General features: G+C 46.1%; 1 protein-coding gene across 9 annotated transcripts in view; it reads left to right on the top strand.

The window, feature by feature from the left end:
- The window catches only part of LOC121542040 (transcription factor COE3), a 96,091-nt gene that overhangs the window by 50,827 nt on the left and 19,500 nt on the right, over nucleotides 1-25,764 (top strand). For 6 of the 9 annotated variants that reach the window (XM_041851472.2, XM_041851488.2, XM_041851520.2 and 3 more), the window contains exons 7-10: nucleotides 6,423-6,504; nucleotides 6,636-6,753; nucleotides 8,577-8,710; nucleotides 9,296-9,422. In XM_041851472.2, the coding sequence (XP_041707406.2) occupies nucleotides 6,423-6,504; nucleotides 6,636-6,753; nucleotides 8,577-8,710; nucleotides 9,296-9,422 (461 nt within the window). The remainder of the gene's footprint in view (nucleotides 1-6,422; nucleotides 6,505-6,635; nucleotides 6,754-8,576; nucleotides 8,711-9,295; nucleotides 9,423-25,764) is intronic. The other 3 variants (XM_041851480.2, XM_045207584.1, XM_041851541.2) reach the window with 1 other exon arrangement.

The following is a 25,764-nucleotide window of genomic DNA, read 5'->3' as shown; positions in this document are numbered from 1 at the left end:
GATTTGATTCGGCTATTTAATGCCATCTGTCTGTTTTGATGAATCCTCCTCTCGTACTATGTTCATTTCCAGGCAGAGAGACAGCCTTCCTTAATATGTTGGAAGTGAAACAGACCCTTATAGAACGCATCATGTGGCCCCTCAATATTTTAGAAGTAGAAAATGAATTGTGCAAGACACTCTTAGCAGAATAAACTGCTTTTGTGTCTCTGGCAAGGTTTGGGGAATAAGGTACCAGAGCCACAATGTGTTGTTAAGACACTTAAGACAATAGACAGTGAAGAATGTGTGTGTGTGTGTGTGTGTGTGTTTGTGTAAGCATGTGTGTGTGTTTCAGAGAGAGAGAGAGAGAGATCTGTTCCAGGGACTGTTTTAGTGCCTCATCAAATATTTAGTTTGATTGTACATGGTCCTGTAATTGCCATCTTGGCTACTGAATTATTGATGGCATGTAGCAGAGCTGAGGAGAACCCTGGTCTTGGAGAGTTGGCAGAAGGGGGGGGGGTCACACACACACACACACACACACACACACACACACACACACACACACACTGAGCCATATTGTTAACTCCACTCGTTTCATAGCCTAATTAGCTGTACAGGAGCGTCCTCAGAATGTGTCAGTAATTATTGGAAGAGGGCATTTGTTTTCAACACAGTAGAGTAAATATTAGGTACTGTAATAAGACTGTGTAGAATATGGTTCCTTCTGATGTTGGGGAAGAATGTTCCTTGAATTTAGCAGCACAACAGTAATGAATGTACAGTAGATCAAATCAAATTACAACTGATTGTGAAACAATTAGCGACAATGCTAATGGTGTTTCAGTGTCTTAATGCACTGGGCAGACTGTGAATCTCTGGGTCCAACCCAAGTGTCTGATTAGAGCTTCTCTCAGTTATACTGTAAAGCAATTCAGTAGCGTGTCATCTCTCAGCTGACTCCAACCTTAGTTTTAAAATTGGAGAAGTCGACCTCAAAGAATCTGAGGCGCTATCTCATTGCCTCCTGGTGCTGCTCATCTTAGAGTAAACGCCAACGCATGGCTCTGACTTTTCATAAAAAGCAGCAAATACTCAAAGCAAATTGTGGGTCAGAATTGGTAACGCGGCAGCTTTTAAAAATACCCCTGCTGAAATATTGATTTTTTCTTCTTCTTCTTGCCTAACGTAATAAGTGAAAGATGGGGAAGGTGTGTGTGTGTGTGTGTGTGTGTCTGTGTCTGTGTCTGTGTATGTGTGTATGTGTGTGTGCATTGTATGGAGTCAGGAGGGCCTTGTTATTTGAGCCAGACATAATTGCTTCAGTATAGTGCTATGGGTGTGGCCCCGGAGTGACATCATTTAGAGTGGACCTCAGCTCACATCCCTGTAATGAAAATGATGCTGAAGTCAGACACTTATTCCCTGCTCAGGCTCATTCAACTTTAGTGTACATAATATGCAATATCTCAAGCTTTATTCCTTTGACACAATACAGTGTTTCAATGCTTTAGAAGCACTCATTTTGTAATATTTTAAGTCAGAGGGCCCGCATAGTGATTTCCTTTAGGGGCTCTTAGGATCCTTGGCCTTTATGTTCTTTGTTTAATTAATTTCCCCCCTTCGTGGCCTGCTGCCACTTTGTTCAGCTTCTGTTGCCAAGGTTATTCATAAGGCTGTTGTATTTGGACTAACTACATGCTGTGTTCCAATAGTTACATCTCCTCTCCCTTACTTCAACAAGGTATTCTGGGCAGAAGGTCTTATGGGTAGAAGGTCTTATGGGTAGAAGGTCTTATGGGCAGAAGGTCTTATGGGTAGAAGGTCTTATGGGCAGGAGGTCTTACAGGCAGAAGGTCTTATGGGCAGAAGGTCTTATGGGCAGAAAGTCTTATGGGCAGGAGGTCTTATGGGCAGAAGGTCTTATGGGCAGAAGGTCTTATGGGCAGAAGGTCTTACAGGCAGAAGGTCTTATGGGCAGGAGGTCTTACGGGCAGAAGGTCTTACAGGCAGAAGGTCTTATGGGCAGAAGGTCTTATGGGCAGAAAGTCTTATGGGCAGGAGGTCTTACGGGCAGAAGGTCTTATGGGCAGAAGGTCTTACGGGCAGAAGGTCTTACAGGCAGAAGATCTTATGGGCAGATGGTCTTGAAAAATAAAACTGAGATGGAGTAGTAAACCCATCCAGTCCTTTCACCTATCAGCGGTCACAAAGGAAAGGAGACAAGGACACAAGGAGACAAGGAAGGGATGCCTTGAGAAGAATGGGGACTCAGCCTAAACTGAGAAAAGATAGAGGAAAGGAAACACTAGGTTAGCCTAGCAGGACTATAGCAGCAGTAATTCCTGCCACTAGCCACAGCTCCACATTAGAGGCTGGCAGGCCCACACACCCCCTGTAATTGATTGCAGGGCAGCGTAATGAGGTGACGGCTTACAACGCATTCACCTACTTTTTAAGAGCAGAGGAGGGACAGGGAAATACAGCCTGGAACTAATAACGAAGCCCTGGCTGTAGATGGACATTAATTATTGATGGTGTTTTAATAAGTTTTTGATACAGAGGGAGGGAGGGGTTGAACAGAGAAGGAGAAATTAGTCCTTGGCTTTCCTCCCTTCTGTTCTTCTCTAGATTTAGCCTAAATGATGATTATATGTGTATATTTATCTGAGAAAGGAGGTTTGAAATAACATCCAATCAGGTGTGTAAGTGCATTGGATTGTCACAGATACCCTAGAGACTGAAGCTGGAGAGATCACAGTAGAAGATAGTATTGAATATTTGAAATGAAATATATGGTGAAACGTGGTCAAAATGTTGATGGGCTCCAGTGCTGAGAGGTGCAGCTTCCAAAAGCCTGAGAGTAATTTTCTTCCACTGACTTTAGTCTCTCCTGATGAGATAAGGATGTCTCAGCATCATATGTCTCATATAAACTGTCAATTCAAATTCTCTGCCAATTTGGAAGCTAACACAAAAGAATCCCTGCAAGTCTCAAGTATGACACTGGTTTCAAAAGGTTTTTCAATGCTCATACTCTTAAAATAGGCCAATGGAACAGGTGTACAGTCGTGGTCAAAAGTTTTGAGAATGACACAAGTATTGGTCTTCACAAAGTTTGCTGCTTCAGTGTTTTTAGATATTTTTGTCAGATGTTACTATGGTATACTGAAGTATAATTACAAGCAAGGCTTTTAAAGCAAAGGCTTTTATTGACAATTACATTAAGTTTATGCAAAGAGTCAATATTTGCAGTGTTGACCCTTCTTTTTCAAGACCCCTGCAATCCGCCCTGGCATGCTGTCAATTAACTTCTGGGCCACATCCTGACTGCTGGCAGCCCATTCTTGCAAAGTCAATGCTTGGAGTTTGTCAGAATTTGTGGGTTTTTGTTTGTCCACCCGCCTCTTGAGGATTAACCACAAGTTCTCAATGAGATTAAGGTCTGGGGAGTTTCCTGGCCATGGAGCCAAAATGTCGACGTTTTGTTCCCCGAGTCACTTAGTTATCACTTTTGCCTTATGGCAAGGTGCTCCATCATGCTGGAAAAGGCATTGTTAGTCACCAAACTGTTCATGGATGGTTGGGAGAAGTTGCTCTCGGAGGATGTGTTGGTACCATTCTTTATTCATGGCTGTGTTCTTAGGCAAAATTGTGAGTGAGCCCACTCCCTTGGCTGAGAAGCAACCCCACACATGAATGGTCTCAGGATGCTTTACTGTTGGCATGACACAGGACTGATGGTAGCGCTCACCTTGTCTTCTCCGGACAAGGTGTTTTCCGGATGCCCCAAACAATCGGAAAGGGGATTCATCAGAGAAAATGACTTTACCCCAGTCCTCAGCAGTCCAATCCCTGTACCTTTTGCAGAATATCAGTCTGTCCCTGATGTTTTTCCTGGAGAGAAGTGGCTTCCTCGCTGCCCTTCTTGACACCAGGCCATCCTCAAAAAGTATTTGCCTCACTGTGTGTGCAGACGCACTCACACCTGCCTGCTGCCATTCCTGAGCAAGCTCTGCACTGGTGGTGCTCTGATCCCGCAGCTGTATCAACTTTAGGAGACGGTCCTGGCACTTGCTGGACTTTTTTGGCCCTGAAGCCTTCTTCACAACAATTCAACCTCTCTCCTTGAAGTTCTTGATGATCCGATAAATGGTTGGTTTAGGTGCAATCTTACTAGCAGCAATATCCTTGCCTGTTAATCCCTTTTTGTGCAAAGTAATGATGACGGCACGTGTTTCCTTGCAGGTAACCATGGTTAACAGAGGAAGAACAATGATTTCAAGCACCACCCTCCTTTTAAAGCTTCCAGTCTGTTATTCTAACTCAATCAGCATGACAGAGTGATCTCCAGCCTTGTCCTCGTCAACACTCTCACCTGTGTTAACGAGAGAATCACTGACATGATGTCAGCTGGTCCTTTTGTGGCAGGGCTGAAATGCAGTGGAAATGTTTTTGGGGGATTAAGTTCATTTTCATGGCAAAGAGGGACTTTGCAATTAATTGCAATTGATCTGATCACTCTTCATAACATTCTGGAGTATATGCAAATTGCCATCATAAAAACTGAGGCAGCAAACGTTGTGAAAATTAATATTTGTGTCATTCTCAAAACTTTTGACCACGACTCATTATATTTCTAAAATAAACAAGGGATTGAAATTGCTTCAATTGTACAGAATTGTACTTCTTATATACAATCTAAGTGAAGTAAAATGGTTGAGTTTTCTGATAGGTTTGGGTAACCCTTTCCAGTGACAAAATCATTGTGCAGCTGTGAAGTAACACAGTTTACAGGAAGAGCTCGACCTAAAAACGGACCACTTTCTCTTGTTCCCATTTCTCAAAGTTGAGATCAACATTCAACTTCCATCTTGTCTGCTTCTACAAGCAGCTACTTCCCCCTCTGCTTCTACAAGCAGCTACTTCCCCCTCTGCTTCCGAGCTGCTATCGCAGAACCATTCCAAAGGGAACCAGGCTTTGATCTAGTGCCGCTTTTCCATGAAGAGACCTGGAATTTTACATTCCTTGTCAACTCCTGCCCAGTGGCAGATGGAGGATCCGGGGCTGCCGAGACAACATCACATGCTCCCCCCTCCACGGACCTCACCCTCATCACTCTATTCCTCTTTTTGTGTTCTCCTGTTTTTTTTCTTCCGTTTTCTTGTCGTTTCGAAAGCTGTGGCGAATCTTAACTCTGAACTGGCTCTACCCAGGGCTTCTAAGAGGGTATGTCCCAGATTCTCACTTTTTTTGCGAGTTGGTGTGCCTGCTTGGCTGAGCTCTGCTCAGGTCTAATTCTATTGAAAAACACAGTGTAGTTGTATTATCAGCGCGGCTGGTTGGCTTGCCAGGCCCTTGTCTCCAGCTGCGTTTTAATTCAATCCCTATTGATCTATATCTCTCCTCCCAAGGACTCTAATATCATATGAATTGGGCTTTGGGATGGGTTCCCCATGTTGTTCTATTCCATTGCCATAAAGGACATTAGTAGCCTACAGTGCACCCAATATAAAGTTTCAGTCAATACCGGCTAAATAGAATGGCCATAATTCTTTATGTAACAGGGCTCTTTTGAATTCACAACCCCCTCTCTCTTTCTTTGCTTAACACTGTACCGCCACTCGAGGCGGTTTAGATATTTTGATTGAGCAATGAGGAAATTGCTTCGCTTACCACTGTGTGTGTTTTAAAGATATTGTTACTGTCTTATTAGGGAGAAATCGATGCTCTCTTCAGATAGCAACCATTTATTTCTCTCTGACAGGGCTGCTCTCCACTACAGGAGACTCCCAGCATCCTTTGCAACTGAAAAAATGGGCAGCTGCATCGGATGAGGTTATCCCTTGGTTAATGTGACATGGCTGTCTGCGACCTTGCCGGTTGTTAACTGCCCAGATTATTATTGTGATAATGTGGCAATTAATAAGAAAGCACTCCATCAAAATAAGGGGCTTATGGTCCAGGAGATGGATGTGCGGAGATTACATGGCAGTGGGAAATACATTAAGATGGCAATCCATTCTTACTGTATGGCTGAGTGTCTTAGCTCCAACTACTGGGTTATTACGGCCCATCCTCATTGATATCCATTCCCAATCAATACCCCTCTGTTGCCGTAACAACGGTCAATCAACACATGGGAGAAAGGATTGGAAATAAAAAAGGACAAATCAAAAGCCAACCCTTTTTTTACAGGATTTTATTCAAGCATTTTAAAAATATTTACTGAGTGAGATGTCCTTTGTTTGATTTGGACCAACCACAACGTATTAAAACATGGTTGCATTTAATTGTATTAGCAATGTTTTTCCCCAGCATCATATTGGGAAATGTGTCATCATTCAGATGTGATCAACTGTTTTCAGTGCTTGAATAAAACCTTTTGATGAGAGTTCTAATGTAATATATATGTATTTTTCTCTTGTGTTTACAGATTCTTCCTTAAGTTCTTCCTCAAGTGCAATCAGAATTGTTTGAAAAATGCAGGGAACCCACGAGACATGAGACGGTTTCAGGTAAGACCATATTTATGGTTGAACCTCCCACTGTGGTTCCACACAACATAAGTTATCTCATTCTGCTCACAACCCAGGTACATGAATTGAAAACAACAGTATATCGTAAAGGTTCTCTGTTTATCCCACAGGTGGTGGTCTCCACTACGGTGAACGTGGATGGCCATGTCCTCGCTGTCTCTGACAACATGTTTGTCCACAACAACTCCAAACATGGCAGGAGGGCCCGACGCCTGGACCCCTCTGAAGGTACAACTACCTCACACTTACAGACAACATGATACTTTCTCTAAAACCTAAATATGTCTTGGTGTCTTTGGCCACCTGTGTACCGATGTCTAAAAACTTTGGCTAAGGTGAAAATAATGGTGCCCCATTTTATTTTGCCCCACTGAACAACCAACTTTTAATTACATCATCCTCTTTATTGGACTAAATGAAACCATATCCGTAAGTCTGGAAAAGGATAATGACATCCTCATTGAAGTGGGGACCCTAAAAAAAACACCCCTGCATCACATTGTAAAATCTACCTCACCACGTCGTTTGCGGTTATGACGTAACATGGTGCCATATTGTAAGAAAGAATAGTACTATTGTTCTTACCAACAATATTAAAACATTGTCCCCTTGTAACCTACCAGCCTAACGACCACACGGCCTAGCAGCTACAGTGAAACAGTTTAAACTAACTTCTCTAAGTTCCTGAGTTGAAAAACGACATTGGGATACACTGGATAAACAGTACTTAGGCATTCATATAAACACTGTGAGAGAGTCCCATGGTTGATCACCACTGACAGCACCAGAGCACTGCTAGGAGAGCTGTATGGTACAGTGCCATTGTGTGACAGGAGTCAGAGCTCCATTGTCTCCCTATGCAGACGCGAGGAGGCTCACTGAAGTCAAGGCCCCACTGAGGGAATCTTACCGTCTTTCATCTCAGATTGGGATGTTTTCAGAGGCGATAAAGCCAACATCTGCTCCTGTCTTTGTTCCACCGTCCCTGTCCCCCCTTCTAGATAAATGTACAAAGTTTCCACAGTCTGTTTTACGCCATTGTGTTTTATTCATTTGTGAGAGTCCCCCGATTGACTGTGTATTTACTGCTGTGACAGAGGGAAATTAATAACGATGACAGATGACTACCAGGGAAAAACCTCTACTCCAACAACACCCTCAACAACTGTTAAACAGCGTGAGAGAGACTGTTATACAGTATCCCATTGGAGGAAGCCCACTGTGTTTACTTTAATCTACTGGTTTCAATTGCCATTTAACCCTTTAAAGGTCTGTTTCCCATGCGCCTCTGCCTGGGCAGAGAGAAGCCTCATGACACTTACAAAGAAAACACACTTTTGGGATCATCTTTACATTTGCAAAGGCTAAATAGTTCCACCACTCCAGGGCACAGTTAGCATGACTACCTTTTACACCATGGACCAGTATGCCTAAATAGGATTACACTAATTCTAATATCAATTGAATTGGCATTCGTCCCTGAATTGAATCCAGACAGACTGTGGCAAAGGTATCCCACCTCCACCGCAAGCCACAGAATTTATTTGATCACGGGCCTCTTTCCCCTCTTACAGTGCAGTGGCTGTTTGGCCAGATATCCTGGAGACAGGACCAATTAGTCAGCCTGTCTGTCTCCGTCTTGTTCTGCCTACATACAGTCTGGTCAGGCAGGACACACTGTAATGTTTCTATTGAGCTTATTGATCCTCTGAAATTGAAAGAAATCACAACTGTGCATTTTTGATGAGTGAACTAATTGACATCATAGACGGCAGGACCGTATGCAATTAGAAATCTGTGTGGAGAATTCACATTAAACAATTGTCGGTAGTTTGTTAGTGCTACCCTTACAATATGTCATATTGCAACCAGACAGTGACATTAACTTCCTCTTAGTCTATAGTTATGTACTGTACTCATAAACCAAAGATGGTAAAGCAATACGTTTAAGTGATATTGAAACGAAAACCCAGATTGTACTTAAAACAAGTTGGAGGATGAAGTCCCTTTAAGTAGAAGTCATACCCGTCCTGCTGTCTGTGTTTCCGAAGCAGCTACGCCCTGCATCAAAGCCATCAGCCCGAGTGAGGGGTGGACGACGGGGGGAGCCACTGTCATCATCATCGGAGACAACTTCTTTGATGGACTGCAGGTGGTCTTCGGCACTATGCTGGTCTGGAGTGAGGTGGGTCCAGATACACACACACCACACACACACACACGACCATGAAAATGGAATGTTTACCTGAAAATATGTAGATTTCTGGATTTTATCTGTGGAGACTAGGTGAAGAAACTCAGAGTATGGCATGGTGCATAAGGCAGCTCATAAAATATTGAAATATGTCCAGGGTGGAACACCTGCTTCAGAGATGACAGGGGCTGTCTCAGTGCTACACCTGGGTCGCTCTGTTAGAGGCAGGCAGACACCTCCACTCCACAGAGTCTCTATTTCTAACACATACGGTACACACATGGAACTAATGATCAAACTCACTGCCTTAATCAGTGTGTATTTGGTTGGGTTTACCATGCTCCATTGTTTGTCCATATGTACTGACTGAACTGGAAGTTGCTCCAGATAAATATCAAATGTGAATTTGCTAGACAGACTTGTGGATGATGCTGTAAATATACCTTGAAGATCGAACTAAGACTAAGTCAATTTATTGTAAAGAAATGACAAGTAACGTAAATAGACCATACCTCCCACAGTGCACTGCTCTTAGCGTTAAATGAGTGTGTGTGTGTGTGTGTTGATGTGTTCCAGCTAATCACCCCCCACGCCATCCGGGTCCAGACGCCCCCTCGCCACATCCCAGGGGTCGTGGAGGTCACACTCTCCTACAAATCCAAGCAGTTCTGCAAAGGGGCGCCAGGACGCTTTGTCTACACCGGTAAAATCACTGTTCCTTTCTTTTTTACCCCCTCTCTATATCTCTCTGCTTCCTCCTCTCCTGCCCTTTAAAGCACTTGGTATCACTTTATCTGAAGGTCTGTTTATAAACTGCTTATAAACATTATTACATAGTTCAACCATTATATTGAGTATAAAAAATGGGTCTGTCATATCTTCCTATAAGGTTTATTGTTCTCCATACTATATATTACCATACATATATTGGTGGCTACGTTCCCACATCTCCTCTGTCCTTTCAAGGTGATAAACATTTTTCCCTTGTGCAAGGGCATTGAGTTCTACCCTTCTTATTGCTGGAGTTTTTCCCCAGGTTATCCGTCAAACCTTTGTCTGATGTCCAGACGTTTATGCTGGTTCGTGACTGCCACCAGAATGGAGTATCGCTCCTTTAAATCAGTGCTTCACTATTCCCGATTATTACTTCGGAATGTCCAGATGCCATTCAAAGTAGCAGAAAGGTCAGATGGATGGCTGTTTAGTGTGATAAGTAAATGTCACTGCGTTGCGGATGAAAGAGGGGACTGTGTTAAGGCTTTCTGTTAAACATAGGTATTCGCTGCAACCTTCTCCCCTCTTTGTTCAAAGCACCGCTTAGTTCTGATGCAAGTGTTAGTGGAGCAAATAGACAACTACACAATGGGCCGTCCGACCCAGCTTACGATTCCTTTTGCAATGCTAATATCTGATTCCATTTGGTGATATGACTGACAACTGTTCAGTGCATTGCTTTTATGGAACTGTGTGGTGAATAGAGCCCTCTTATCTCATTCTGTACGTCCATTAGGCCGCGGGAGGTGTTCTCTAGAGCAAAACGTGTTGTGAATCACTGGAAGGAGTTGAATAACTTTTGTCTTCTTCAAAACAGTGCTATATCATTACGGAAGTACTCAAATGTTGTCAGCATTCATATTTTAAGTCAATAAAAATGAAAACATTGATTGATAGCAAAACAACAAAGCTGTATTTCCCTAATGGTACCTTTGTTCCAAACGCTGCAACCTGGTCTCAGAGCATTTCGTATTATTCTGTATGTAAATCAGAGAACCTTATTTAGTATGATATATTACGTTTCATATGGTATGTATTAATTTGTGGTTGTCCATCACCTATTTGGTATGATATGTTCCGAATTACAATTCGTATCATATGTTATGAATTTACTAAACATACAATATGTTACGAATTTACTAAATGTACAATATGTTATGAATTTACTAAATGTATGATACGTTACGAATTCTAGCTATGTGGCTATGTTGCTAATGTTAGCTAGGCTAGGTGTTAGGATTAGGGGTTAGGGTTACGTTTAGGAGTTAGGTTAAAGGGTTAAGGTTAGGGGAAGGGTTAGCTAAAAGGGTTAAGGTTAAGGTTAGGGGAATGGTTAGCTAACATTCGAAGTAGTTGCAAAGTAGCTAAAAAAGTAGTAAGTAGTTGAAAAGTTGCTAATTAGCTAAAATGCTAAAGTTGTCCATGATGAGATTCAAACTCACAACCTTTGGGTTGCTAGACGTTCGCATTATACGCCCACCCATCCATCCCGACCACTTACGTAATCTTCTGTCTTATGTAACCACATCAAACATAACATATCAGATTAATTTGAGTGTCCCTGATTTACATTTACTATATTACGTCTAGTCTATGAGACCAGGCTGAACACAGACAGGTGGCTGCATCATAATATTGTACAAGTCTCATAAGTCTCTGGTTCTTCCCTCCAGATTGAGACCCATACTGTGCACACATCAACAGTTAATCTGATTTACACATACATATTTCAAGATTGGGAATGGGTTCGTGTGCATTTCTAATGCGTATTTATTGTGCCAGGAGTGTGTTATATTCATGAATGCAAAATGAGGCAAGCTTTTAAATACTAAATAGGCAAGCTTGTGTATAATTGAACAGGAAAGAGAATGCATCCAGTCTCAATGATGTAAGTTCCTCTGGGGAATTTACAGATGCCCAAGTGAGCTCTTCTTTCAGTGCGTCCCCTCCCAAAAACATAGCCCTCTTTTATCAAACAGCGTAGCATAGCAAATCAATCGAGTTGTAAAGAGGGACGTACTTACATCGTTATGCCATATCAAAGGTTTCATCAACACATTTATTTATTTAGCTCTGTGTTGAAACTCAGTGAAGCATAGGAAGATTGCAGCTTATCTACAATGCAGAGACAAACAAGACTATGTTGACTCTGTCACTGCCCTAATGTGGCTGGGTCTATATTAACTTATGAGACAGAGAAAGAGAGAGAGAGAGAGAGAGAGAGGGGGAGGGAGGGAGGGATGGAGGGAGGGGAGAGAGAGAGAGAGAGAGAAGGAGAGGGGGAGAGGGAGAGAGAGAGAGGTAGGAAGGGAGAGGGAGAGAGAAGGAGAGGGAGAGGGAGGGAGGGAGGGAGGGAGGGAGGGAGGGAGGGAGGGAGGGAGGGAGAGGAAGAGAGGGAGGGAGAGGGGGAGAGGGGAGAGAGAGGTAGGAAGGGAGAGGGAGGGAGGGAGGGAGGGAGGGAGGGAGGGAGGGAGGGAGGGAGGGAGGGAGGGAGAGGGAGAGGGAGAGATATTAGTCTTCTTGATATTGAAACTAAAGAGATGTGTTGGATCTGGTGTCTAGACAGATATTATATGCACTGGTTTCTCCTATAACTAAACAGACAGACAGACCAGTTCTTGGATTGTTTGTTTTCCATTCAGAATCATTAATTTGAGCCCCTCTTGGACTTTCTCTTGTGCAGTACTTGAAATCCATATCTCACACATTATATCCACATACAACTGTGATGGCCTCTCAAACACATATCTTTCTCCCTTTTATTCATGCATCTTCCTCTCATTACCAACTGTACATCTCCATCTACCCCTCCCTTTCTACCCACTCCCCTCTATCTCCCCCTTCTATTCCCTCTCAGCCTTCTCCCCAGCTACCTCTACCTCTATCTCCTCCCTCTTTCCCCTTTCTTTCTATACCCTCCCTCTCTGCCCCCTCTCTCCTCCCTCCCTTCCCCAGACTTCCAGTCTCTCTCAGGGGTTGTATATCCCCAGGTGCAGCTCGAGGAGGGGAGGGTGAAATTAATGAGAGGAGCCTGGAGGTATTGACTTTCCTGGGAAAACACAGCTCTCTAAAAATCAGTGGCCAAGTACTGCAATAACTCAGCACCCATCGATTCCCCTTCCCCAAAGGCTACATTGATCTATGCATTACAAGCATTGAGGCTGGCAGCATGGATCCAGCAGCACCACCACCCTGCCTTGACACAGCCCCATTAAATACTGGAATGATGATACTGCTACTGTTACTACCACTGCTGTTGTATTATTGCTGCTGCTACTACTATTACTACTGCTACTACTACTACTAGTACTACTACATTTACATTTACATTTTAGTCATTTAGCAGACGCTCTTATCCAGAGCTACTACTGCTGCTACTACTACTACTAATACTACAACTACTACTACTGCTACTACTACTACAACTACTACTACTACTACTACTACTACTACTACTACTACCACCTTCCTTACTACTACTACTACTACTACTACTACTACTACTACTACTACTACTACTACTACTACTACTACTACTACTACCTTCCTAACTACTACTACTACTACCATGGAAATTGTACTTTTGTAATAGTGTTTCTCTACCTTAACTGATTAAAATAATATTCACAGGAAGTGACTATCATCATTCATGGATGGCAGTGTAGTGTACAACCCACACACGCGCTGTGTCGGATCCATTTCATGGAGTAATGCGAGTTGTGACTACTATTTCACTAGCCTAGGGGCCGCAGCCTCTGGGACTTCTTGTGGCAAGCCTTAGCTTGTCCAAATCCCTCAAACAACAAAACACATCCTTCTAGTGGGAGAGGAGGTGTGACCCTATTGTGTGGTGATGAAAGTCGTTAAGAGAGAGAGAGGGAGAGAGAGAGAGAGGGAAACAGAGAGGGAGAGAGAGTGAGAGAGAGACAGAGAGCGAGAGAAGGAGAGAAAGAAGGGGTTAGAGAGAGAGAGAGAGAGAGAGAGAGAGGGGGGGAGAAAGAGGGGAGAGAGAGAGAGAGAGAGAGAGAGAGAGAGAGAGAGAGAGAGAGAGAGAGAGAGAGAGAGAGAGAGAAAGGGAGGGAGGGAGGGAGAGAGAGAGAGAGAGAGAAAGAGAAGGGGAGAGAGAGAGAGAGAGAGAGAGAGAGAGAGAGAGAGAGAGAGAGAGAGAGAGAGAGAGAGAGAGAGAGAGAGAGAGAGAGAGAGAGAGAGAGAGAGAGAGAGGGCGCGTGTGGCAATTGTTCCGGTGCTGGTTCGGATGAGGTTATTCTGAAAAAGACGGCAGCCAATGGCAGAGACGGTGAGCAGGAGCTGCTGTTGGGACCTGGTTGTTGTGTGGCTAAAGGAGACCTGGCGCCCACAACCTCTCAGGCGCTTTAAAACGCCACTAAACCCTTAAGAGGTTTTCAGCATGAGCAGTCACTGTTTTCTCACAGGGCATATTGCCTTGGCATTGAGCAGTGTTCCTATCACTGTGTGGAGAAAACAATGGTCCATTTTGTACTGTACCTTTCTTTCTGTCTTTCCTCTCTCTCTCTCTCTCTCTCTCTCTCTCTCTCTCTCTCTCTCTCTCTCTCTCTCAGGCAGGCTGGCCACATGGAACACATTAACTAAATGTTCTATATGGTATGCTAAAGGTCTTGTGAACATGTAACAAAGGAGTGGGTTATACCTTGGCTTCGCCGTAGTGTCGAATTTGAACCTCTGTAAAATATTTGACGTACTCAACGTGGTGTTGGCCTTTCCTTTCCTTTCCCTGTCTTCTTTTGAAGTACTGTACGCTGACCAATTGACTACTACACTTTTATTGTTTCATAACTCTCACTGTAACATATGGAGGTAATTATGCATAAGCATGTGTGGTATCAACTTGCATGTACTGTATAGCAAGAAATATTAAAGCTTTTACACATGTGTCAATTGTTTTCCAGATTTCCATTTTGTTGTACAGTAGATTTCCCCATACATACCCCCCACCCTGTACCTACAGTATTGCACTGAACGAAAGTCAGATCAAACATTTAGTTTCTTCACATAGACACAGAAAAACATCACATAGATTGTTGTCCTCTCGAGCAGGGAGAAAAGTGGAGGTGACAGCAACACACCCACTCCCTTCTGTTGCCTCACTTGTCTCCTGTGAGATCCGAGAATGATGCAACCCCTGTGATTAGAGTGTGCATCCGCTTCAGCGGCGAGATATGTTAATCAGCTAGTGAATAATTACCTCCTTGGTGCCTTGATTAGACTGGAGTGACAAGGCTGGGAAAGTGTGTGCCTAAAAGAAATACCCCACCTGAGAAGTTATTATTTTTGAGTCACAGCCTAAAATGTCCCCACAGAAATGCAAATTATCTGACATTAGTTCCACAAGTCCCCTCCTTACAGACGAGCAGATCTGTGTCTTTGATATATGAAATGTGGCATGTCTCTGTGGAAGATAGGGGAATTCCCTCAGTGGAGAACACTGTTCTATCTAATAAAATAGGAATCTTCCGCCAGTAACTTCAAAGAACTACTATAAGTTGTTGTTTGATCACTTGTAGCATCAAATGGATGTGATAAGTACTCATTGACTTGCGGGGGTTGAATCCAGACATGAGTTACATCCTTGTAAATGTCCCATTGACATCTGTGTATGATTTACAGAGGCATACGAGTACGTTCATACTTTAGAATGCGGTAAACCGATAGGCCTACTCCATTGATAGAATATCCATAAATAATTCCCTCTTTCCTCTGAAAGTCAGGTGTGGTCTTTCCTATTTTTTTTGTCTTCAAAACTGCATGGTCTATTGTGATGTCAGACAGGGGTTAGTGGTCTATTGTGATGTCAGACAGGGGTTAGTGGTCTATTGTGATGTCAGACACAGGTTAGTGGTCTATTGTGATGTCAGACAGGGGTTAGTGGTCTATTGTGATGTCAGACACAGGTTAGTGGTCTATTGTGGTGTCAGACAGGGGTTAGTGGTCTATTGTGGTGTCAGACAGAGGTTAGTGGTCTATTGTGATGTTAGACAGGGGTTAGTGGTCTATTGTGGTGTCAAACAGGGGTTAGTGGTCTATTGTGGTGTCAGACAGGGGTTAGTGGTCTATTGTGGTGTCAGACAAGGGTTAGTGGTATATTGTGGTGTCAGACAGGGGTTTGTGGTCTAGTGTGGTGTCAGACAGGGGTTAGGGGTCTAGTGTGGTGTCAGACTTGGGTTAGTGGTCTATTGTGGTGTCAGATGGGGTTAGTGGTCTAGTGTGGTGTCAGACAGGGGTTAGTGGTCTATTGTGGTGTCAGACAGGGGTTAGTAGTGTGGTGTCAGACAGGGAGTAGTGGTCTAGTGTGGTGTCAGACAGGGGTTATGGGTATAGTGTGGTGTCAGACAGGGGTTAGTGGTCTAGTGTGGTGTCAGACAGGATGTAGTGGTCTAGTGTGGTGTCATACAGGGGTTAGTGGTCAAGTGTGGTGTCAGACAGAGGTTAGTGGTCTAGTGTGATGTCAGACAGGGGTTAGTAGCCTAGTGTGGTGTCAGACAGGGGTTAGTTGTCTAGTGTGGTGTCAGACAGGGGTTAGTGGTCTAGTGTGGTGTCAGACAGGGGTTAGGGATCTAGTGTGGTGTCAGATGGGGTTAGTGGTCTAGTGTGGTGTCAGACAGGGGTTAGTGGTCTAGTGTGGTGTCAGACAGGGGTTAGGGGTCTAGTGTGGTGTCAGATAGGGGTTAGTGGTCTAGTGTGGTGTTAGAAAGGGGTTAGTGGTCTATGTTGGTGTCAGACAGAGGTTAGTGGTCCAGTGTGGTGTCAGACAGGGTTTAGTGGTCTAGTGTGGTATAAGACAGGGGATAGTGGTCTAGTGTGGTGTCAGACAGGGGTTAGTGGTCTAGAGTGGTGTCAGACACGGGTTAGTGGTCTAGTGTGGTGTCAGACAGGGGTTAGTGGTCTGGTGTGGTGTTAGACACGGGTTAGTGGTTTAGTGTGGTGTTAGACAGGGGTTAGTGGTCTAGAGTGGTGTCAGACAGGGGCAAGTGGAGGTTATAGGAGACATACAGAGTACATCAGTCAGGCTAATTGTTGCCATAACGCCAAAATGTTTTAGTCTTAATTAAAAGTGTGTGTTTGGTGAGGGAACAGGCGGGAAGAGGCCCCTTCATCTTCCCTGGTGGCTCTCCACTGTAAAGAGGCCAGTATGCCATGTCTGTCTGGGGCCCGTCTGTCTGTCTGTCAATCACAGTTAAAAGTTCATAAAACTTCTATGAGCATCGATCGCAAGGTGGGAGAGGTTGGAGTGTTGGAGTGGCGGGCCCGGGTGATTGATCAAGCCTCTTGCTTTGAATTTCTCATTTCTATGCTTTCACTGTGAAGGGGTGTGTGCATGTGTGTGTGTGTGTGTTGGGGGGGAATGGTGTGTGTGTGGTTACACATACTGTAGGTCTATGTATTGAGTTTGTTGTACTGTATGTACAGTGATGGATAAATGTTTGGTGACACAGAATATCATATACCAAGTCAGAGTGGATGTTTTGTACGTTTGCATGTATGTGTGTCACGATTTCATCTTATTTTGAATGAGGGACAAATGAAAGGAGTAAATCAATAGCATAGTGCACATGTATAACAGGGGGCTTTAGATGCTTGTCAACAGGTCGGTGCTCCACAACCCCCAGCAGGCTACACAACCCCCAGCAGGCTACACATAGCAGACTCAGATCAGTCCTTCTGCTTACGGCTCACACTGTTGTGCGTCTGACAATTCCTTTCCCCAGAAGAAAGGGCGGAAATGATCTGATACACACATCTGTAGACACAGCGATGACCTGCGTCAATCATAACATGAATAAAGATGAAGCCCATGCTGCTCTGGGATGCAAGCCACTCCAAATCCCCCCTATCCCCTGTTCTGTCAGTCAGGTGTTGGAGATGGGCTTGGGCCTTGATGGTATATTTCATATGGAATTTGAAATGGTAAGTGCAATGTAGGAAAATCCACAGAGAGCATATGTGTTGAGTGTGGTGGAGGAGGATAGTAGAAGCAGCCAAGTAGAACAGCAGAAGCCACCTAAGTGGTTGGAAGGGCAGCGGCGGTGGGAAAAGTAAATATAAAATTGTAACGATCCCGGCAGTCTGAGTCGGGTCCTGTCTGTGGACTAGTTTTTCTGCTCGGGATCTCCAGTTTCCCGAGGGTTCTGGAACGCTCCGGGGAGCTCTCTTGATTTCCGCACCTGCATCCCATCAGCAATCTGCACACCTGGTCCTGATCATCACCCTTCTTAGGCTCTGGCCTAACATCCATTCCCTGCCGGATCGTTAGCCATGAACAGTAGGTTTATCAGAGTATCAGTCTTAGAGCGTCTAGCGTTAGTTTTGTTGTTTTGCACCTTGTTGGTTTGTTGTTTACTTACCTCCGTTTTGTTCCATCTGCAGTCACTCGTCCGGAACCTTCATCCAACCTCTGCCTGGTGGTCGGCGGCTGCCGAGCCATGATTGGATCAACCACTACACCCCTAACAACTACTCAACGCCGCCCGCTCTGTTCCCTGGAGGATTCAGCATCACTCTTGAATTTGTAAATAAACACTCACCTTCGTTTCAACTTACCTTGTCCTGGTCTGCTTCTGGGTTCTGGCTTAGTAACTCGTGACAGAACGATCCGGCTCCGGTAATGAACCCAGCGGACCTGGACTCTGTTCGCCATGCCATTACCCATCAGGAGAAGATGTTGGGCCATCATAGCACGGAGCTACAGGAGATCGCGTTGGCAGTTCGGAACCTTTCTACCGGTCTGACGGAGGTCCAGAACCAGCGCAAGTTTCCGGTGGAGGATCCACTACCGGTTTCACCCATCTCGCCTGCCGCGTCTGGAGCGGTGTCCTTCCGTGAGCCCAAGGTTCCGACGCCGGATAAATATGAGGGGGAGCTGGGAAGATGCCGTTCTTTCCTTATGCAGTGTGGGTTAGTGTTCGATCTACAGCCCTACTCTTATGCCACAGACAAGGCTAGGATAGCCTTTGTGATTGAGTTGCTGCGTGGTCGAGCGCTGGAGTGGGCTTCAGCCGTTTGGGAACGACAAGACCCCTGCATGGCTTCATACCAGGGGTTCACGGCCGAGATGAGGAAGCTCTTCGACCATTCCGTCCGAGGGAGGGACGCAGCTAGGCGCCTGTTTTCGCTTCACCAAGGAACTCGCAGCGTGGCCGACTTCGTGATCGAGTTCAAGACGTTGGCTGTGGAGAGTGGGTGGAATGAGGAGTCTCTGCAAGCGGCCTTTTACCAGGGTCTGTCGGAGCAGCTCAAGGATGAGCTGATCTCCTATCCGGAGCCTAGTGACCTGGACAGCTTGGTAGCCTTGTCTATTCGGGTGGATAATCGAGTCCGAGAGCGAAGGAGGGAGAAGCAATGGGGTCCGTCCAATCGATCAGCTTCTCAGTTCCCAGTCGGGTCGGGTGGTGGACCAGAACACGTCGATCATTCTCCACCACAAAGGATTAGTGGAGAGGTCCTCTCCCGATTCTGAACCCATGCAAGTGGGGCGGCACGGGTTAACCAAGGAGGAGCGTCAACATAGACGTAAGACCAACTGCTGCCTCTACTGTGGTAGCTCGGGACATTACATCTCCACTTGTTCCCGGCGGTCGTCAAACTGCCCGGCTCGCTAAAGTTGGGAGGACTTTTAGCGAGCCAGTTTCAACCTCTCAGTACCTCTGTCAGACCCCGTTTCCCGGCTACCCTTGTGAACAGGAATCAGAGCTTAGCGATTAACGCTTTTATCGATTCAGGTGCCGATGGAAGCTTTCTTGATGCCGAGTTGGTGGAACAGCTGGGGCTTTCCAAGGAGCAATTGCCGGAAGCCATTGAAGCGACCACTCTGAACGGCAGTAGTCTGGCACGTATCACGATGAGGACGGAACCGGTTAAGATGCTGTTGTCGGGGAATCATTCGGAGATGATTTCATTCTTCATTCTGCCGTCTTCCCATGTTCCTCTGGTCCTTGGATACCCCTGGCTGAAGGAACACAATCCCACGTTCGATTGGGTGACGGGCAAGGTAACGAGTTGGAGCCTTGATTGTCATGCTAACTGTCTCAAGACTGCCTGTCCCCATTCGGTTCCCAGTCAGGTGATTGAGGCTAAACCCCCAGATTTGTCCCTGGTTCCCGAGACATATCACGATTTGGGGGAAGTGTTCAGTAAGCAGAAGGCTCTGTCACTCCCTCCCCACCGACCATATGATTGTGCCATCAACCTGTTCCCTGGAGCTGTCTACCCCAAGGGAAGGTTATACAGTATCTCCCGACCTGAACGTGAGGCTTTGGAGACCTACATCAAGGAGTCCCTAGCTGCTGGTCTCGTTCGTCCCTCGTCGTCACCCCTGGGGGGCAGGATTCTTCTTTGTGGGTAAGAAGGATGGCTCTCTTCGACCGTGTATTGATTATCGGGGGTTGAATGACATCACGGTCAAGAACAAGTATCCCCTGCCCTTGATGAGTTCTGCCTTCGACTCCTTACAGGGTGCTACGGTGTTCACCAAGCTAGACCTACGCAATGCGTATCACATGGTCCCGGATCAGAGAGGGAGACGAGTGGTTGACGGGTTTCAATACACCGATGGGTCACTTCGAGTATCAGGTGATGCCGTTTGGACTGACCAATGCTCCAGCGGTATTCCAGAGTATGGTGAACGACGTCCTGAGAGATATGATCGGTCTCTTTGTGTTTGTTTACCTGGATGACATTCTGATCTTCTCGAAGGAACCTTCCCGACCACGTCCAGCATGTCCGGCAGGTTCTGCAGCGATTGTTGGAGAATCGCCTGTTCGTGAAGGCCGAGAAGTGCGAAGTTTCACGCCCACACGACATCCTTTCTCGGGTACATCATCTCCAGGGGAGAGATTAGGATGGACCAGGAGAAGGTTAGAGCGGTTCTGGAATGGGCCCAGCCCGGTACGAGATTGCAGCTCCAGAGATTTTTGGGGTTTGCGAATTTCTACCGCAGATTCATCCGGGATTACAGCCGTGTGGCCGCTCCGTTAACTGCCTTGACTTCCAGTATCAGGAGCTTCAAGTGGAATCCGGAGGCGGATCGAGCGTTTCTGGATTTGAAGAGGCGATTCACCAACGCACCGATTCTCTCTCAACCGGACACGGCCCGTCAGTTCGTCGTTGAAGTGGAGCGCGTCTGATGTGGGAGTTGGCGCCATCCTGTCGCAGCGATGCTCCACGGACAGTAAACTCCATCCCTGCGCCTACTACTCTCGTCGCCTTTCGCCTGCGGAGAGGAATTACGATGTGGGTAACCGGGAGCTTCTCGCGGTGAAACTTGCCTTGGAGGAGTGGCGCCACTGGTTGGAGGGGGCGGAGCAACCGTTTATTGTCTGGACTGACCACAAGAATCTTGCTTACGTGCAATCGGCTAGACGTCTCAACTCCCGTCAGGCCAGGTGGTCGTTGTTTTTCGGACGATTCAATTTTTTCCCTGACGTTCCGACCTGGATCTAAGAACGGCAAGGCGGGACGCCTTGTCTCGGATGTTCTCCAAGACGGAGGAGAGTGGGTCCAAGACCGAGACTATTCTCCCCCGGAACTGCGTCGTGGGAGCTGTTAGGTGGAAGATTGAGGAGGAGGTGATGGCGGCCCTTCGGACGCAGCCCGGTCCCGGTAACGGTCCACCCGGTCGGTTGTTTGTGCCTGAGTCGGTTCGTCCTGCGGTCCTCAAATGGTCCCACGCCAGCAAGATGGCTTGTCACCCTGGCGTGGCTCGGACGATGGCGTTTCTTCGCAGACGTTTTTGGTGGCCTGCCATGGCCGAGGATACTCGGGGTTATGTTGCTGCCTGTCCAGTGTGTGCGCAGAATAAGAGTACCAATCGGCCCAGCTCTGGACTACTTCACCCCCTTCCTATTCCCCGGCGACCATGGTCGCATCTGGCCCTGGACTTTGTCACTGGGTTGCCCGCTTCTGAGGGGAACACGGTCGTTCTGACTATCGTGGACAGATTCAGCAAGTTCGCCCACTTTGTGCCAATTGCCAAGCTTCCCTCTGCCTCGGAGACGTCCGAGATCCTGGTTAGGGAGGTTTTCAGGGTCCACGGTTTGCCCAGTGATATCGTTTCCGACCGTGGCCCTCAGTTTACCTCTGCTGTCTGGAAGTCCTTCTGTTTGGCCATTGGAGCTACAGTCAGTCTCACATCTGGTTTTCACCCCCAATCTAATGGTCAGGCGGAGAGAGCCAACCAGAAGATGGAATCCACGCTACGCTGCCTGGCCTCTTCCAACCCCACCTCCTGGGTCTCTCAGTTGCCTTGGGTTGAGTATGCCCACAATACTCTCCCTACATCTGCCACTGGGATGTCTCCCTTCCAGTGCCTGTATGGCTACCAACCTCCCTTGTTCCCTTCTCAGGAGAAGGAGCTCTCAGTGCCTTCTGTTCAGGCCCAGATTCGTCGTTGCCACCGGACCTGGCATCGGGCCAGAAAGGCACTCCTTAGAGTTTCGGACCGGTATCAGCTCCAGGCGAATCGTCGCCGGATCCCCGCTCCCACCTACACCATCGGAGATAGGGTCTGGTTGGCCACACGGGATCTTCCTTTACGGACTGAGTCTAGGAAGTTGTTACCGAAGTTCATTGGTCCGTTTGTGGTGGAGAAGGTGATCAATCCGGTGGCAGTTCGACTCAAACTCCCGAGGACGCTCAGAGTCCATCCCACCTTTCATGTCTCCTGCCTCAAGCCTGTTCTCCTCAGTCCTCTGTTGCCTCCTCCGCCTCCTCCTCCTCCTCCTCGGATGATCGGAGGTGGTCCTGCCTACACGGTGCGACGCATCATGGATTCCAGACGGCGGGGCCGGGGTTTCCAGTATCTCGTGGACTGGGAGGGGTATGGTCCTGAGGAGAGGAGTTGGATTCCGCGGCGACAGATCCTAGATGCTGACCTCATCCGTGACTTCTACCGCCTCCATCCTGGCGCTCCGGGGAGTCCGCCCGGTGGCGTCTGGTCGGAGGGGGGGTACTGTAACGATCCCGGCAGTCTGAGTCGGGTCCTGTCTGTGGACTAGTTTTTCTGCTCGGGATCTCCAGTTTCCCGAGGGTTCTGGAACGCTCCGGGGAGCTCTCTTGATTTCCGCACCTGCATCCCATCAGCAATCTGCACACCTGGTCCTGATCATCACCCTTCTTAGGCTCTGGCCTAACATCCATTCCCTGCCGGATCGTTAGCCATGAACAGTAGGTTTATCAGAGTATCAGTCTTAGAGCGTCTAGCGTTAGTTTTGTTGTTTTGCACCTTGTTGGTTTGTTGTTTACTTACCTCCGTTTTGTTCCATCTGCAGTCACTCGTCCGGAACCTTCATCCAACCTCTGCCTGGTGGTCGGCGGCTGCCGAGCCATGATTGGATCAACCACTACACCCCTAACAACTACTCAACGCCGCCCGCTCTGTTCCCTGGAGGATTCAGCATCACTCTTGAATTTGTAAATAAACACTCACCTTCGTTTCAACTTACCTTGTCCTGGTCTGCTTCTGGGTTCTGGCTTAGTAACTCGTGACAAAAATAGCTCAACATATAAATAGATGTGAACACGTTGGAGAATGAGGATGTAAGCATATGCTGAATGAATGTATATATATATTCTGCCAAGGCACCACTTGAGCATGCAAACGTTTTAAAGCTTGGGAGCCTTAGTCCCTACCACCCGTGAGACTGATTGTAAAAGAGCAGTGAGACTATGGCTACGTTCCAATAATATTAACTAGCTTCCTATTCTGGACCACCAATCTGAAAGGACTTGATTTGTGAAAGTCCTGTAGTTGAACACCTGTTCAATACCCCAAGTAGCAACAAAGGAAAGGAAGCAATTTTAGAATATTGGCCCAGCTTAACTCTACTATGTTTTCCATTTAAGTTAGGTTCAGGGGTGCAGGTGAGCGTCTCTTCTGATCACGTTGACCTTGTAGAGGTACACTGTTCTAACTCTGACTTAACCTTTGTTCCTGCTAACTGAAGTCATTTGGGTCCTTTGGAAGGCAGAGCTGTTTGAAATAAGACAGAGAGCAACATGGGAATTTATTTTGAGGGAGCTTTAGGTAGCCTCCTCCTAAACCTCTAGAAATAGGTTAGGACATCTGGCTCGACATGTGGAGGTTTTTCAAATGGGTTGAAAAATGATGTATTACACTTGTAAGATGAAATGTTTTTTGTTTTTTGTACAAAATATAGACTTTGCGACTTGCAACAATATCTCCCAACCAACAAAAGTGGCGTTTGCATTTAATTAAGTCAGAATACAGGAGGTTGGTGGCACCTTAATTGGGGAGGACGGGCTCGTGGTAATGGCTGGAACGGAATCAGTGGAATGGTATCAAATACATCAAACACATCGTTTCTATCTGTTTGATACCATTCCATTTGCTCTGTTGCAGACATTATTATGAGCCGTCCTCCCCTCAGTAGCCTCCATTGAGTCAGAACGATATCAGAATATTAAGGTAGAAGACATGACACTTAAGGTGATGATCAAATGAACATTATCATGCTTAATGAATATTTCAGATAGATAGTTTATCTGACTTTAAAGTGTCAATCAGCAGTAGAAACAACAACAAAGCTGCCTCCCCACCCCTGGTTTGGTAAAAAGCTGAAGGCTGGAGAAATGTAATCACTCTGACAGAGCTATGGATGCAAGGACTGACCATCCATGATATTAAATTATAGTTTTCACCATGTTTTAATGCCGTAAAACAAGCTCATATTTTGGATTCTGATGGGGTATCACAGTTGAACTAAATTCATGAGGCATTTATACGTTTTATTCTTCAAGAATCAATGCCTACACGTCATTAATTCATAAATCCAAAAATGTATGTTGCAACTGCTGATTTAAAAGCCTCCAATTTGGACTAGATTATTCTCCTTAACGCAAAAACGTCTGTCTTACTTGTATAGTGTTCTGCTGTCACCAGCACTATGTACCTAGTGCTATCTACCTAGTGCTATCTACCTAGTGCTATCTACCTAGTGCTGTTGTGTGATCTGGGATCATGTTTCACTACCTCTCCTCTCAGGCTTGGTTGAGTGTGTTAGTGGAAATCCCATTCACCCTCTCCCTCCCTTTTGTCGCAGTCGAGTGGTCACCTAATAACAACGCTCTGTTTAGTGAGACCCCAGTCGACTGTTTGATCACTTTCATGGAGAGAGAGAGAGAGAAATAAAGGGCAATAATTGGATGATTAAATAAATAAAAAATGATACCTCGCCGCCCCCTCTCTCTCTCTTTCTCCCTCTCTCTCCCTCACTCATATTTTCGCCTCCTCTTCCCACCGAACTGCATTATCTTTACCCTTTTAAAAAATTCAAACGTCAGACACCGCAAAGACACGAAGATGGCTGGGCCCCCGGAAAAAAAAATTGATACAAATTACGATGGAGAAAGTGCCACTGATGGCTGGAATTGCAGCATTTGTTTACACTAAATCAGGCAATCTATCTTCATATGGGCTGTGTATTGCGTAGGGGGTCAGGGTTCGCGCAGCGCGCCGGCACTCTCCAATTACTCAGGCTCTTTGCGAGGAGGCAGCCGTATCGATTGGCTGAGAGGACAGGGGCCTGCAGGCAGCCAATGGGGTGCTGGGGTCAAAGTGCTATGGGATTTTAATAAGGGGAAGTAATTGTCTTAATTTCTGGGGGGCCTGGCAGTAGAGGGAGAGACATCTGCTCCACTACATTACAGTCATTTAGCAGACGCTCTTATCCAGAACGACTTACAGTTAGTGAGTGCATAATTTTTTTTATTTTTTTCATACTGGCCCCCCGTGGGAATCGAACCCACAACCCTGCCGTTGCAAGCGCCATGCTCTACCAACTGAGCTACATGGGACCTACCCTCCAGTCTCCCTGGCGAGAGGTTCATTAGGAGACAAGCTTTATGAGATTCTCTTTCTGCTTCTCTCTCTCTCTCTCTCTCTCTCTCTCTCTCTCTCTCTCTCTCTCTCTCTCTCTCTCTCTCTCTCTCTCTCTCTCTCTCTCTCTCTCTCTCTCTCTCACACTCTCTGTGTGTCTGTACCTTTTCTCTTGCTTTGTCTCTCGTTCACTTGTTCTCTCACTTGTCATACTCTCTTGGTAGATGGCTGTTTTTAGAATTCTCCCTGGTTGTGTTGAAATTCCCTTTCCCAATACTCATCCCTAGTGCTCTGACAAGGCCTTAGGAATACCTTATTATCCAAAGACATCTGTTTGGTTTCAAAGTAGACTATCCCCGCTTCATCCCAACAAGGGAGGAATTGTCCATGAGAGAGTAATCCA

This window comes from Coregonus clupeaformis, chromosome 3 (assembly GCF_020615455.1).
Source record: "Coregonus clupeaformis isolate EN_2021a chromosome 3, ASM2061545v1, whole genome shotgun sequence".
Classification (NCBI taxonomy): Eukaryota; Metazoa; Chordata; class Actinopteri; order Salmoniformes; family Salmonidae; genus Coregonus; species Coregonus clupeaformis.
Note: the sequence above shows the minus strand (reverse complement) of the source record. Positions and strands in the feature narration are given on the sequence as shown.